This window comes from Nilaparvata lugens, chromosome 5, assembly GCF_014356525.2.
Source record: "Nilaparvata lugens isolate BPH chromosome 5, ASM1435652v1, whole genome shotgun sequence".
Lineage (NCBI taxonomy): Eukaryota > Metazoa > Arthropoda > Insecta > Hemiptera > Delphacidae > Nilaparvata > Nilaparvata lugens.
Window position 1 is genome coordinate 40,839,828 of NC_052508.1, and position 15,287 is coordinate 40,855,114.

Consider the following 15,287-nt stretch of genomic DNA (forward strand, 5'->3'; position numbering starts at 1 on the left):
AAAATGTTCAAATTTAGTACAGAAGCTCAACTAGGGTGTAATAATGTTGTGTTAGAAGGAATTTGCAATAACGTCAAAGATACGCCCAAAATTAGCGTTTTTTGCGTTTGGGTGATTGAATCGAGCGAGGAAGTACTTTGACTTTCTGATGGAATGAAGCATGCTCAAATGAAAAATGCAGGCGAACGAAGCGAGCCCGCTGGTCTCATTTCTTGACGATCCAGTACTCCCCCTCCTCTGCTGGTGTGAGGATTCGTTGTCCTCTTCCAACACCGTGCTTTTGCATCCAACGCTTCTGGTCTAGTATAATTTGACCGTGACCTTTACCCAGTTTTGGTGTAGCTTGATCACCGCAGAAAAGTTTTGTTGGCGGTGAAGTGCTGTCAGCCACATTGGCTTCATAGTCCATTATATCCTCCTCCAGACTGGAAACAACAAACATATAGAATGAAATGTGTGTGTGTGTTGTGTGTGTGTGTGTGTGTGTGTGTGTGTGTGTGTGTGTGTGTAAATGTATACATTTGCAAACATACATATACATGCACGGTATTTAATGAGCATTTAAACTGTTAACAGATAAAATTTGGTTCAATAAACACTACTCACTCAAAAAGTGTTTTCACAAATATTTTCAGTTTGATTGTTAAAGCAAGGCATTATAATAATTTTGTTCTTCACAATAGAACTTCATTTAAGCATTGCGATGTAATTTTTTGCTGCTGCTGCTGCTCTTTTACAAATATTATCAGTTTGTAAATTAATTCCACAATCAATAATTAGATAAAATTTTTTTTTCCATTATACTTACATGAAGGTTGATGCTGCTGCTGCTGCGGCTGTTTCTGGCGATTGCTGTGAATCCATTAGCATGCACACACACACACACACAATGATAATTGCAACAAACGTAATCGAGACACAACAAATGAATGCAAGAAGAGACATGACAGACAATGCTTTTATATTGCCACTACTCGTCTTGTTTTTACACAACATATTGATAGCAATCGCAATTATAATATGCATATGCAGTGCACAATGCCTATCTCACAGCTGTTACTTTGGCAGATGTTGATTAAATTTTTCATATAACATATTTATGCATCAAACAGATATACTTTTTTGTAATTCTTGCCTTCTATATTCATTAAGTGGATAATATATAATCGTGAAAATCTGCTGCCCTTCTGTCAGTATCAGTTCTAACATGAGCACATCAACACAAACTTAGAGCTATGAATCGCAAAACTTCAACCAACACCCCTGCTGCTGCTGCACCGATCACTGCCAAAATCAATGTAAGTTTATTATTTTTCTCCATACAAATCTAGCGAACTGAATACTACTCAAAATGAGTTACTTTCTTCTAACACAACACTTGTTTTGTTTGATACTGTTATCAGTCTTCTTCTACTCATAAAATCAAGCACACTAATCAGTCTTCTTCTACACATAGAATCTAGCAAACTAAACTAATCTGAATACTACTTGAAATAAATTACTTTCTTCTAATCCTTCGCTTCTTTCTTCTTCTTCTTCTTCTTCTTCTTCTTCTTCTTCTTCTTCTTCTTCTTCTTCTTCTCTTCTTCTTCTTCTTCTTCTTCTTCTTCTTCTTCTTCTTCTTTACTCATTGTTCTTGTTTTTACAAATTCACAATTTGGCGATGATTGTATATGTAAATCAAACAATTGGTGTTGATTGATCGATATGTCTGCCCACATATGACATCTACTGCAAATAAGACCAAATCCACTCGAATTTGAAAAATCAATTCCATAGTAAAAAGCGTCAGTTGCAAGCTGTTTAAAAATGTTTGGCAAACAATCCATTTTCATAGATGAATTTTCATGTTTGTATTGCACTTCATAATCTGGTTTTTTCTGAAAAGTTGATGTTGTTCTAATATTGCCGACAAGAAAATTATCTATGAAACTGCATTTCGGCGACCATTTTTTGTGTTCAATAATAGCATAATCAGTGTCTTTCCTAAATCTCAAAAAACACATTTTGTTCTATTGTACACTTTCAAAAAATAGAAACCTGCTTCTGCTAGATGATTTGGTTTTGGATACTGGTGTGGCCATATACTTTTATTACCATCAAAAAATGAGTCGAGCCCATCTATTTCTTCAAAGTAATTTACCGCTTTTTTCTCGTCTGTATCATCAACATCACTGTATGAACAATGAATACAACACTTTCTTGCTCACGGCAATATTTTTAGTCAGCAAGTGAAATAAGAAAAATAATAAAATATTATGCTATATTGTGATTAGTATGGATAACAGTTTTGTTCGTTTTCCAGTCTGATCCGGCTAACACACAAGAAATATGGACTGAGGATGGGGCGATGGCAATGCTGGAGCAAGAGCTCCAGTCTGTCGCATCATCAGCTTCACCTGACCTATTTGATGATGATGAATCAATTTTACTGTATATCAGTAAAGATGAGGATGCATCCAATCATCATCATCAACTAGGTCAGGCCATCCCATCAACATCATCACCATCAACAACAACAGTCTTGCCGGCAGGCACATAACTTTCGATTGCCCCACCCTCACCACATGCATCGACAGTGATGCCCCCAGTCACCCTTCAACCATGGACAGCATTCCCCCCATCAACAGTGCGATCTTCAACAGCCTTCCCCCCAGCCCGTTCATCCACAGAATTCCCCCCAGTCCACCCATCATCAGCATTCCCCCCAGCTTCACACTGTCCATTGGCAGCATTCCGCCCAGTCCGTCCATCATCAACTACAGTGGTGCCCACAGCAGCCCATCTTCCATCATGCACTGTTAGTCGCCATCATCCATACACTGCAACAACTGCTGCTGCATTGTCTGCCCCTTCTACACGTGGTGAAGTAGCTATTAGGAATGAGGAAGCTGTAATGTCATATAATCAGAGGTGAGATTTCCTCGACAAGAATGCTTTGATTTCGCTGCATTAGAAGAATGTGTAATCAGCCATGCTTACGCACAATTCTGATCAAGAATTTGTGTGACTTACTACAATACCCAGTTCAGAGCGCACTTATTGTATGAAGTTATAATCAAGACTGTGTTGTAGTACGTCTCGTGAATATTGGTTGGCGTGGTGATGAAGGTGAAGAAATAGAAGTATTTTTGCCAAAAAAATTTTCAGCACTGATTACACGTGCAACCTTTGATTCATTTAATAATAGTTGTCATGATTTAGTGTTGACAGTAAATCATCCAAGGGGCAGCACACGTCACTCTGATGTTAAATTGTTACAGCATCAGCTGTAACAATCTAATATCAGAGTGACATTTTTTAAATGTTTCTATCTGTAAATTTTCAAAATGTGACTATTTGTAAATTTCAAAATGTTCCTTTTTGTGAATTTCCAAATTGTTCTTATTTGTAAATTTCAAATTGTTCCTATTTGTAATTTTTTTTTAAATAAAAAATAGATATGTTGAACATTGACTTATTTTCTTCACTTACCTTGCATGCGTGTCTGCCAACAACTGTACAAAACTGATGTACAATCATTGTTTTACTTGTCTATTTATAGTCAAAGGTTAATGACCTCACAGACATGTTTAAACATGTTTTAGTCACACATGGATGCATGGGCAGTGTCATACATGGATGCACGCACAACAGTTTTGTCATACATGAATGCACAAGCAAACTTAGTTTGTCAGCAGCAGCAGACACAATGAAGACAGGTCAAGAAATGAAAATAATTATTGTTACATTCATAATATATGCAAGTAGTATGATATAACTTTTATACTATACACTGAGTACTTGTACATTGCACAATATTAGAGTTGAAAATGTGTTAAATTTTTCAAAAGTAGGGCATTGTTACAGGAACAGCATATCCAAACAGTGGCGTGAACTTGCCCACAGGACTCAGGGACCAGCGACAAGGCCAACAACCCCCCCCCTCCAGAGGAGCAGCTCCAAGTGGCAATCCCCCCTCCACCAGAGGGGGAAGGGAACTAAACCAGTTCCCTCAAGAGCTGAACCAGTTCCCCCTCATCATAGTCATAGTCCCAAGCACACGCCCACTATCAACCACTTCCCACCTGAGGTAGTCTGCTATTTCAAAGGTATTGGAGCTTTATCCGGTGAGTGCCTCCATCTAGCGGTGGAGATTCCAAACTATTGCAGAATCAGTTATCATAAGCATAAGATTTCTTGTCTTGTCTCTGACAGTACTGTCATAAACTGTACTGACATAATACTTTAGTAGTATTCATCAAATTGAACAAATTACTATTGCTGAAGGAATCGCTTACACAATTATCTAATATTCTATAAGATTTATGAAAACTGCAGACATTATCATGTAAGGAATTCAAAATATAAATATAACACTTTCTTGTTTCAAGTTCCAATGAGTTATTGTAATTATAATTCAGAGCTGATTTTGAACAGGAAACAAATATAGAAAATGTACTATCTTTCTCTGTTTGTAATAGATGATTTGAATATGCATCTGAATCTAAATTATCCTTTTCAACTGAATTTACCATTTCCCCTTCAAATGGAAAATCATTCTTATACTCTGTTTGAGAGTCTTTGGATTAGCATTCTTTTGTAATGTAGAATTCTTATCAATTTTTTTAAAAGCATAGGTGTAATTATCATTATTCAAGATAACCCGCTCTGTTTGTAATAATTGATTTGAATTCACAATTCCCTTCTCAAGTGAAAAAAATTTTGTGCACTCTGATTGAGAGTCATTTGAACAATATTATTATTTTTTGTAATGTAGAATTGATGTTCACTCTTTTGAAAGTATAGGTGTAACTATCATTATCAAACATGAATTAAACACTGTCAAAATAATAGTATAGTTCCCTTTTGATGGACTATGAGTCGAATGTAATAAGATCACAATCCAAAAACTGCAATTGAATATAATTAACCATATCAAACTTTCTGAAACCCTCCATACACCTCTCTCCATTCTCTCTCTGCAACGGTTCATAATATGCTGATCCACAATTGGAGTTGGGAAAACTGGTTTGCAAACTTATGCAGGTTCAAAAATAAAAACTAAATTTCATTTTTTCTTTTTGTAAGTGGCCTACTATGAAATAGATCAGCTTTTCCACTCAACCTTCAGTCTTCACCCAGTGTTCGATGTGAGATTCATACAGAACCACCTATCAAGTGAATCCAAGGAATAAGGTAAGTCTTTTCAAAAATATACAACAGAAAAAATATACATACATCAAATACTTATTTCGATTTAATTTCTGATCATCTTTTTCATATCAAATCATTCAAACTCGATTTGAGATGATTAAATGAGACTAATTCAACCTTCTCCATTTCAAATCTGATATTGTCAGAACTATTTTTGAAGTTCTTCAATTGTTTCTTCAAACTATCTTTGTATGTTACCGAATCCGCCTTTCCATTATCAAAGTCAGATCTTGTTAGCACCGTTTTCTTATGCTCACATAACTGATTTTCTAAATATTCCTTAGCATCTATCTCATTACTTTTACCATGTGAAACATGTCCAAACCTGTCCACAGACATGTTGTAACTGAAAGGCTAAATACAACACTAACTTCAACCTTCCCTAATGCATTTCTACTCAACTAGATCAAAAATAACCTTCCACAATTGATTACTATCTGTGATTGTAATTACATGATGATCATTGCTACATCCATATTCCTCAATTACAATATATAAGAATTCATACACTTCAAATAAGATTGAATACTTTAAACTTGAATTCAACCATTTACTATCATCTGACAATTCTTTATCATCATTATCTTCAACTTTACTATCATTCTCAATACATTATTATGTATAAGACATATAGTTCACAGTATTATTGTTGTTCTTTTCCATGATATTGGCTTATTTTACAAACATCAAATTCCAACTTTACCAATCAAAGCAAGCATCAGCCCATCAGCGATAGTGATTATCAAAGAACATCACACGTTTGCAGAGAACTGTGAGCTTTTGATCACTACATCAAGGAGTCATCTTACAGCAAACTTTGACTATACTAGACAAGGTCTTGTCAAGGGATTCTAATCAAGAGCAAACACTCAACAGTAGAGAACACTAGACTGGTGAGACTCAATTATTATTTTTTATTATGAAAGTATTATGGAATATACATTAGAAAAAACTACGGCTATTAATGGAAATGTTTTGAAATATAGATTTTTGTTCATCGAAACCCAGTTGAATTTACAGTTGATTTTAACAACTTTGAAAGAAACAATATTCAACATTTTTATTAATGATTCAGTAATTCTTGATAGGAACAAATGTTGGTTTATTGCTGTAAAAGTTCATCTGATAAAAAAAACACCCTTACCGCCAATATTGGATGGTCAAGAACAGACTATGAACATGGAGACAATTGTAACATTTCATAGTGCATCTTATAATATTATTGATATAAATCAAAATAATGATTAATTAATACATCAATTTGACTGAGCATCTAGTAAGTTGAATACAGGTTTGGAGCGATTTGTTTCTCATGGTTCTGGTAGGGTAGTGAATTGTATTTCAAATTGAGATGTCAATTTTATAAAATATAATCCCATTTATGGTGGTTATTCAACATATATAGAAACACTGCCATAACTAGTCAACAAGAGAGTTCTGATAAACATTAAAAATAATGATAATAATACGTTCATATCTGCATAATGTTTTTGAGATTAGGATATCAAAAATAGCTATTCCCCCACTTGATGGCAAATGCTTTATTCTACCCAATAATATCAATATGCTAGCTTAGGGACATAATCAGATTGAACATCATATTAGACTTGAAAGAATTGGATGTAGCAGAAGGAGATAATGATGGAAATGATACAGAAGAAGTGTTGGTACAGTAAATCCCAATGCAGCAAACTTCATAGCCTCAACCATATTGATTGTAATTAATATGTGTATAGAATAACAAGGATATGATTGAGACCTTAGTATCCATCTGCTTGTTGACGAGAGAACAGGATAAAATGAGCAATGTACGAGAGCAGTTGGCAAATGAGTTGCATAAACCTGTCTGTAAAAACTTCATGAAAAGGAGTTATATTCTAAAAGGGGTTAATGACATGTTACAGGCAGACCTTATAGAAATGGGGGATTCTGTTAAAATAAATTCGAACTATGAATATATTTTTACTGTTATAAATGCATTTACAAAATTTGCATATGCTGTGCCGCTAAAGACAAAAACAGCTTGTGAAGTCAGTGATGCTTTTGAGAGACATCCTCTGATTATCAGATGTATTTGAAGATTTAAGATATATCTTGAAAATTATGGCCTTGATGTAGCTCAATTTTTATCATTAGCTCATCACTCATTTCAGGCTATGCTATATAAAACTAAAGTTGAATTAGAATTATTGCCTGATCCATGTATGCACCTTCTCTTTGAATCATCAATATGAGGTGGTTTATCTGTGATTCCAAACAGATATGCGGAAGCCAACAACCCCTACATGAATAATGAATATGATAGCAGAAAACTTTTTTCAATTTTTTTTTTAAAATCAACTGTTAGTATATTATAAATTGAAAAAATTTAGTAATTATAAATTGAATATATGTAGTTAATTCGTTTGCTTGTAACAGTTGTTAATATGTTTAAACATGAACATAGAAAATTGTATCATTAGCAAGGATAGCATGTTTTGTAAAATAATTTTTTACAGTAGAAGATGAGTGTATATTCTGGAATATTATGTTGTTTTCTGAATGTAGTGTATGTTATTTTTTGAGAGGTAAATATAATAGCATTTGATCTCGATTTTGTATTATTTGTGAAAACCTGTGTTCGAACTGTTAGTCATGGGTGAAGTGTGTTCATGAACACATAAGACATGAATGATAAGCAGAATCTGAAGAAAGATGAAAATGTACATGGAAATGGAGTAGAAATTCCTATTTTAAATTTCGATGAACTAATTGTCACTACAAAAATGGCTGACATGAACAGAAGTAAGCATGGCATGCTTTTTCCAAATCATATCTGATCAATAGTTGTTGGTGGTTCTTCTTCTGGCAAGACAAACATTCTCCTAAACCTTATTTTCCATAGAAAAACATTATGTTTTCAAAGCTTATATTTGTTTAGTAAATCCTTATATCAGCCCAAGTATGTATTTTTGGAAAAAGTCTTCTCCACAATAAAATTCATGAAGTTTTGTATGTCAAATGATATTTCAAGCATACCAAATCCAAATGATTTAGAAAAGGATAGTTTGGTGATTTTTGATGACTTGCAATTGCAGAAAGTTGCTTATATTTAAGATTATTTAAACATGGGAAGACATATGAATATTGATGTGATATATCTAAACCAGTCCTATGTGACTATACCTAAGCATATAATCAGAGGAAATACAAATCTGATTCTGGTTTTTCGAATAGACTTACTTCTTTGAAGCTAGTCCATAGAGATTTTGCAGAGTCTGATATGAACTTTAACACTTTCAAAAATATGTGTTCAGATGGAGGGTAATGGACATAATTTCATCACCATTTGTACTGATTATAAGTTGCATGATGGTAGGTATAGATTGAATTTGGACACATTCTTAGATCCAACAAAGTTCAGTGATAAACATGGAGAGTTAGTTTAGCAGAATAAATTATAATATTGAGCTAGTTGCCAAACAGGACTCTTATTGAGTGTTTGCTGTAAATATGAAAGTGGGTAAGATTGTTAATAGGCGAGGTGAGGTGAAGGTGAAGAAGAGAGGAATAGGAAAGATTACAGATGTGAGGGATGGTAGAGATGTGTTAACAAATAAAATTCATGATTTGAGAAAATCAATTGTTGAAAAATATAATATTTTACGAGGTATGCAATCTGAATCAGAGTTGAATTTGAAGAGAAGATTAGCACCAATTATAAATCCTCTTCAAGAATTGAAAGAATCATCAATGAAAATTGAGAAACAAATCATGAATGAAATAAATGATTCTGAAGGTGAATTCAATATTAAGAAAGAGGAAGACCCAACTGATAATGAAGATTCTGTAGATGATGATGATGAAGATGAATCTGAATATTTCAGTGATGGAGAAGGGAAGACTGACAGAGGGCTATACAGTATGATTCTAAAACAAGTTCATGCTTCATGGGAAAAAAAGTCATGATCACATTTTCAGAGAAACATATTTCTGTTGGAAAAGGTAAATTCAAAATAACAAGAGGTTCACTGGAATTATTATTCAAGGTGCGACCAAATTAGGATTATTGTAGCATGAATGATTTTCACAATTATAAAAAGATTCTAATTCCAACAGGTGCACATTTAAACAGACTGGGTTATGTAAAGAGGAATGATGGGATTAAATCGCTGTTAGTTCAGAAACTATTCCCATCAAAAACACGTAGAACTACATGCTCAACAATAGGGAAAAGGTTTGAATTTCTTGAAGAATATAACAAATAATAGATAATATGTTTACTATGATGATCCAAATAAGTTGGTTACACATTTGCAAATGCTATTAAAATCACATAAAGCTGGTAGCAATTCTCATTCAATCAAAATAAATTCAATTTTAGAAGTACTGAGAGAATCACATATAATATATTGATAGGTGGGTGGGTAGCGCAATTAAGTTATTGTTTGTATTCTAGAGATAGTATAGATGGGAGGATGGTAAAGTTGTGCTGTCATACCAGTAAAAAGAAGACTAACACACAGACAGAAAGGGGTGATAGGTAGTGGTTTATTATCCACATTGGGTAATATTGCTGAAGGTATTGTGAATAAGGCAGGTAGCATTACTTTAGGCGTTCTGAATAGGACAATAGACTTCCTACTGATTGAGCTACACCTTCCAGGGGGCTACCAATACTGTGGTCCCGGCACAAAGCTAGACAACTGGCTTAATTGAGGTGATCAAGGAATAAATTCCTTGGATAAAGCTTGTCCTATTCATGATATAAGTTACTCACAATCTTCAGATCACGTTCAAGAGCAGGAAAAAATTCTAGCAGATAGTGCTTGGGCAATATTCAAGGATCCCAAAACAGACTATAGTCAGAAGATATTAGCATATTTAGTCACATTAGCAATGAAGACAAAGTCTGCAATTGGATCTGGAATGAAAATACCACATATTCGTAGAAAAAGGTTAGCACAAAAGAAGTCCAGCAGGAAAGGGAGAAGTGAAGGTGTAACAAAAAGGAATAGTGAATATATACATAGGCAATTAATCGTTTGTTGAATCATGTTAAAGGAAAAGGTTATTATCTCAGACCATACCCCAACTACTTTGGTGGTGGTAGTGGCAGTGGAAGAGTATTGGATTCTCCATCTGGATCTGCGCCACCTCATAATGCGTGTGGTCTTTTGATGAGGGAAAGTGAGAGGAGAAGGACATCAAAGTGATCAAAACATAGAGCAAGAGGGAGATCAAAGATAGGTGGTACAAAATGATTGCCAAACTCAGTAAAGCTATGTCTGGTCATGATCTAGAACAATGGGTGGGATTGTTGAAAATTGCGCTGTGTGGTCTGTATATGCTTGATATGCTGCCCAACAAAATCCATCATGATGAGATGTCTATTGTTAACCTGGATTCTCATACCAGACCAGGTACACATTGGATGGCCTATGACAAACAAGGTGATAATGTATACTATTTTGATCCCATATGCAATCTACAGCCACCATTACAATTGGTAAAGTACTGGAAGTAGCAGGAAGTTGTGAATGTATTTTATAATGCTGATGAGATACAAAAGCCTAATACAAATATTTGTGGTCACCTATGTTCATTATTCTTGTCTGGTCAGTTGTAACTATTTTTAGGTGGAGGTAAGTACTACTACTGCAATTACTATGGTTGTGATAACACTTTCTGGAAAGAGTAGTGATTTTTATGAAAATCCACCACAAGTTTTGGATTTAGATAATAATATGGAATATGAGATTTGATTAGTGAACCTGTGAACTTTTAATTCTATTCCAAATGTTATTAAAGGGAGAAATTCCAGTTTCAAATATAGTGATCAATTTATAATGCTTGAAACAGGTTCTTATGAAATTGATAATATTGTAAAAGCAATAACAGAAAAATTGAATGTAACTAGTAAAAGTCTAGTTATAGGTGGGAATAATAATACAATGAAAACTGAAATCTATTCTGATAGTTCTATTGATTTAACTCATAATGATTCAATTGGCGCAATACTGGGTTTTGAACATAAGGTGCTAAGTCCAAATATTTGGCATTATTCCAATAAACCTGTTTCAATATCAAACATCACATGTTCAGAACATTCATATAATTTGGCTTGTGTCAGTTATAGTGATGGTGAGGAAAAACATACTATTCACGAGTTTCTTCCAAAGGTTCCTCCAGGATATTCAATTAATGAGACACCAAATCTGATTATATATGTGGGTTTGAATACACACAAGTTTCAGTGCATTAATGTCAAAGTGACTGACCAGAACGGATCTTCAGTCAATTTCAGAGGAGATAGATTAACAGTTAAACCACATATACAAGAGAAGAAGTGAGATGGGATTCATTGTATTTAAATCGCATACTTCAAATCATAATCCATTATGAGGAGATGAAACTTTTGAGAGGTTGAAGATGGGGAAGAAGAGGGAGGTAGATAAGAATTGTAATGGGACATTTAGTAGAGTTTCACATTCCAACGTGATAACATCTAGAAACACAAGGATATTAGAAAAATTAGGATTTTGAGTGAATTGGGATGATGTCATCTTCAATGGCCACAATAAGTGAGATCTTGGATGATGAGAGGCAAATACATTTTTTCAATGAAATAAAGAGTCTGGAATATCACACCCACACTCCTTATGCAAATCAACACTTAACAAAATCTGATGAAATTAGAATTCCAATAAATTCACAAGTTAATTATAGCCTTCCATATAAATTGTTCATTCTTATACAGGGTGATGTTACATGCAAGAAGAGTGTGAAAGATAAGGGAAAAACTAGTATTCAAAATGTGACATATACTAGTAAGTAATGCAATAGGATTTATGTTTGATGAAATAAGATATGAGTTGGCTGGTCATCCAATTGCAAAGTTGTGTCTTGTAGGAATCATAAGTACAATTAAAGGCTTACTCTTGAAAAATGTATTTGATAAAAATACATCATCTAGCAGGTTTTGATCGGGAAGGATATACTTTTGAAAATAACAAGTTCACTTTTTGTATTCCATTAAGGTTGCTTCTAGCCTTTTTTGAAGATTTTCAATAAATAATATTGAACATGGAACAAGAACTTGTACCATTACTATCATCAATTAGGGATGTCAATCCCGGGACTGATTTCCAATCCCGGTATTTCGGGATTATACAATATCAATCCCGGGATCCCGGGACTGGTCCTGGGATTGGCGAAAATCAGTTTCATGCATTTCTAACCAATTGTTCCTCCTCAATTACATGTTCAGTAACAGTAGTGTGTGGAGATGAAAAAGGGCTTATTATAGAGGGAGAGGGTATTATTAAAATGGAAAAATACTTAGGAATAATATTAAAACTGAACATTCTATTTCTATAAATGTTTTCAAGATTAGGAGTAACTTTTTTATCTGATGTCCTACCTTAAATTTGCTGTATCCTAGATGATGGTGAGAACTGAGGAAAGCAAGCAAGAAACTGCGCACAAGTTCTTGTCACAGATGATGGTGATGTTAGTGCACTGATTTATTGATTGAGTAGCAATAGCAAATAATTTTCACTGCAATTTAGACAACCTTTCAACATCTTCGTTCTTCAGCAACTATGTCACATTCACATATTCATAGGAAGTTTATATAAATATGAGAGAAAAATCTAAATGAATTCAGCCAATCTAATTGTTAGAAACTGGAGAGAAAAATGAAAAACATTTTTAATTGAAACACTAAAATCATCACATTAATGTCCTTCATTCATTGGAGAAAGAGAAATTTCAAAGTTGAATGTCAATCTTGATCTTCTTCTAATATTAAATTTTAAGTTTTTCTCACCTTCTCATCTTTTGGAAATGACGACGAAGTAAAATTAAAGTCAAGTGTTTCGTCACCGAGCCGGCTCCGGAGTTTATTACACATGTAACCTGCAGCAGAGAATACCCTCTCGGACTCCACACTGGTAGGAGGTATTGTTAAAAGATATTTGTAAACCAGCTCCAGATGATGTCCTTTCACTTCACCATTTTCGAAGAGGCTCATTTCTTTTCTCAACATAGCATCTAAATTTTTATTCTGCGTTTCGGGATTAGCAGATATCATGCTCTTTTCAATCTTCGCTTCAAGAACAGATTTTAACATCGTAGTTCATAATTTCAATCTTTTCTCGCTCTATTCTTCATTTCGTTCTTGTTCACGTCTGTATTCAGCATCATTGTGCTCCGTCTCTGAATATTTTTTTCAAGCTTCAATCTTTCAATACAATTTACAATCTGATTACAGATAGTCTTCTGTGTTGGAGTTGGGAAATTTTGTTCAATGAACTCAGATTCTACTTCATTTTTTTGTGGATTCTGAAGATATTTGAGTACACCAGACAATTCTACCTTACGTCTCTGTGTTACACGTTTCTGAAGAGCAATTTTCATTTTCTCTGAGAACCCTGTAGAAGAACAATCGGCTTCCAAATACGAAAACATGAACTTCATTGCTGCATCAGCAGTTATCAAATTGGCATCTTGCCTACAAAGAGCCTCAACAGTCAATTTGATCGGTGTGAGAACTTTAACAACTTCATGGATTACAGTGAACTCATCTTCAATCAATTCAATACTTCTATTGAGATCAATCAATGCTTTTTTATGGATGTTTTCAGGTGAACAAATCGTTCCAACATCGTCAACATCGAGTTCCACCGAGTTTTTACATCCAATAGTAGAGTGAGCTCTTTTCCTTCTTCTTCCCTAACATACTTTTGGAGAACTGTTTCATTTTTTGTTGGTGATCTTTTAAAGAATTTCACGATTTTACGAACTTTTGATATAATTGTATTGAGATTAAGATCAATTGTAATCTCAGCTGGAGCATCCGTATTTTCCTCTAAAAATGAAGACATTTCTGAGGAACGAATTTCAGTATCTACTTGATCATAATCTTCTTCTTCTTCTTCTTCTGACTCTGCATTTTCTGATTTTTCTTCATTTTGATTTTTCATAGAACGATCCTTTTCATAAAGAACATCGCAAACTGCTAGATGAATACCATGTGCAAAACACAGTTGATGTTCTGCATTGATTAGTTTTCCTACTCTGAGCATGACATTTGGGCCATCAGTAGCAATAGCGGCAATATCACTTTCCAATGACAGATGATACCTCTCCAGGAACACTTTAAGATGTTTCACGCAAGCTTCTGCAGTCAATGACCCTTTAATTTTCAACATTCCCAAGCTCCAGTTCTTACTAAGTCCATGAACATTGACATTCATATGACGTTTGTTGTTGGTTGATGTCCATTCATCGAATGATAAGCTGAACCTTTCACCAGATAATTTAAGGCATTAATGCTTCTCATAACATCATTCCTTATCACTAAAGCCCACTACTCTATTCCTAATTGTAATGTGTGACGATGGTAAGTCCTTGTACCCCTTTGCAATGAGAAGAGTTCTCAAGTCTTGAGAAGTGATGAAGACACTGAATGGTAGACCATCTAAAGCTGTCATATGAGCCAAAACCTCATCCAAGGAGTCTTTCCCACTGCTGAAGTAGTCTTCAATTTTTCTTTTATTCTTGTCTTCACATTTCGTGGGTTGACAGAAAGAAGAGACAGAAGTAGCAGCACTAGCTTGGTTTAATACTTTTTTATTATACTTACTTAGCAAATGCGTGTGAAGACCTTTAGTTGATCCACCCAGAGTCTTGAGAACTGCCTTACACGATTTGCACTGAGCACTTTTTCCGTCCTTGGAAGTTAGAAAACTATTCCAAACTGATGACTCATCAGTCTTTTTTATGTACAACAAAAACATTTTTATCCTCCATCAGGACGGGATAGAGTTCACACTTTTATTACTTCAAATTGAATTAATATCACTAGAAATAATTATAGGCTATTGATAATAAAATAGAATAGTTTTTGTAAGACCGGAAATGAGGAAATTTATTAATAAGACCATTAACACGATACCAACCGAACAACGCGAAAGCTGAAGCACTACTGAATGGAATTAGAGCCAACTATATAAACTTCAACTAGATATTCTACTTATGATAGAAAAAGAGAAGAGGAATAATTAGACAGAAAGTGAATAGTTACTGCTTGTTTATTTCTGATTTCT

The 15,287-nt window shown here is 34.3% G+C and overlaps 2 protein-coding genes across 2 annotated transcripts; one reads left to right on the forward strand and one right to left on the reverse strand.

Moving 5' to 3' along the window:
* Positions 1-205: 205 nt before the first annotated feature.
* On the reverse strand, positions 206-1,039 carry LOC120351617. Its single transcript, XM_039429490.1, has 2 exons — positions 809-1,039; positions 206-425 (listed from the first exon to the last, which is right to left on the reverse strand). Exons 1-2 carry the CDS (start codon positions 1,024-1,026, stop codon positions 206-208), a joined length of 438 nt encoding a protein of 145 aa, XP_039285424.1. The 5' UTR covers positions 1,027-1,039.
* Positions 1,040-2,554: 1,515 nt separating this feature from the next.
* Positions 2,555-10,391, forward strand: LOC120351618. The gene is made up of 3 exons (XM_039429491.1): positions 2,555-2,913; positions 3,850-4,109; positions 10,240-10,391. The coding sequence occupies exons 1-3, from the start codon at positions 2,582-2,584 to the stop codon at positions 10,389-10,391; spliced, it is 744 nt and encodes a 247-aa protein (XP_039285425.1). The 5' UTR covers positions 2,555-2,581.
* Positions 10,392-15,287: the final 4,896 nt, after the last annotated feature.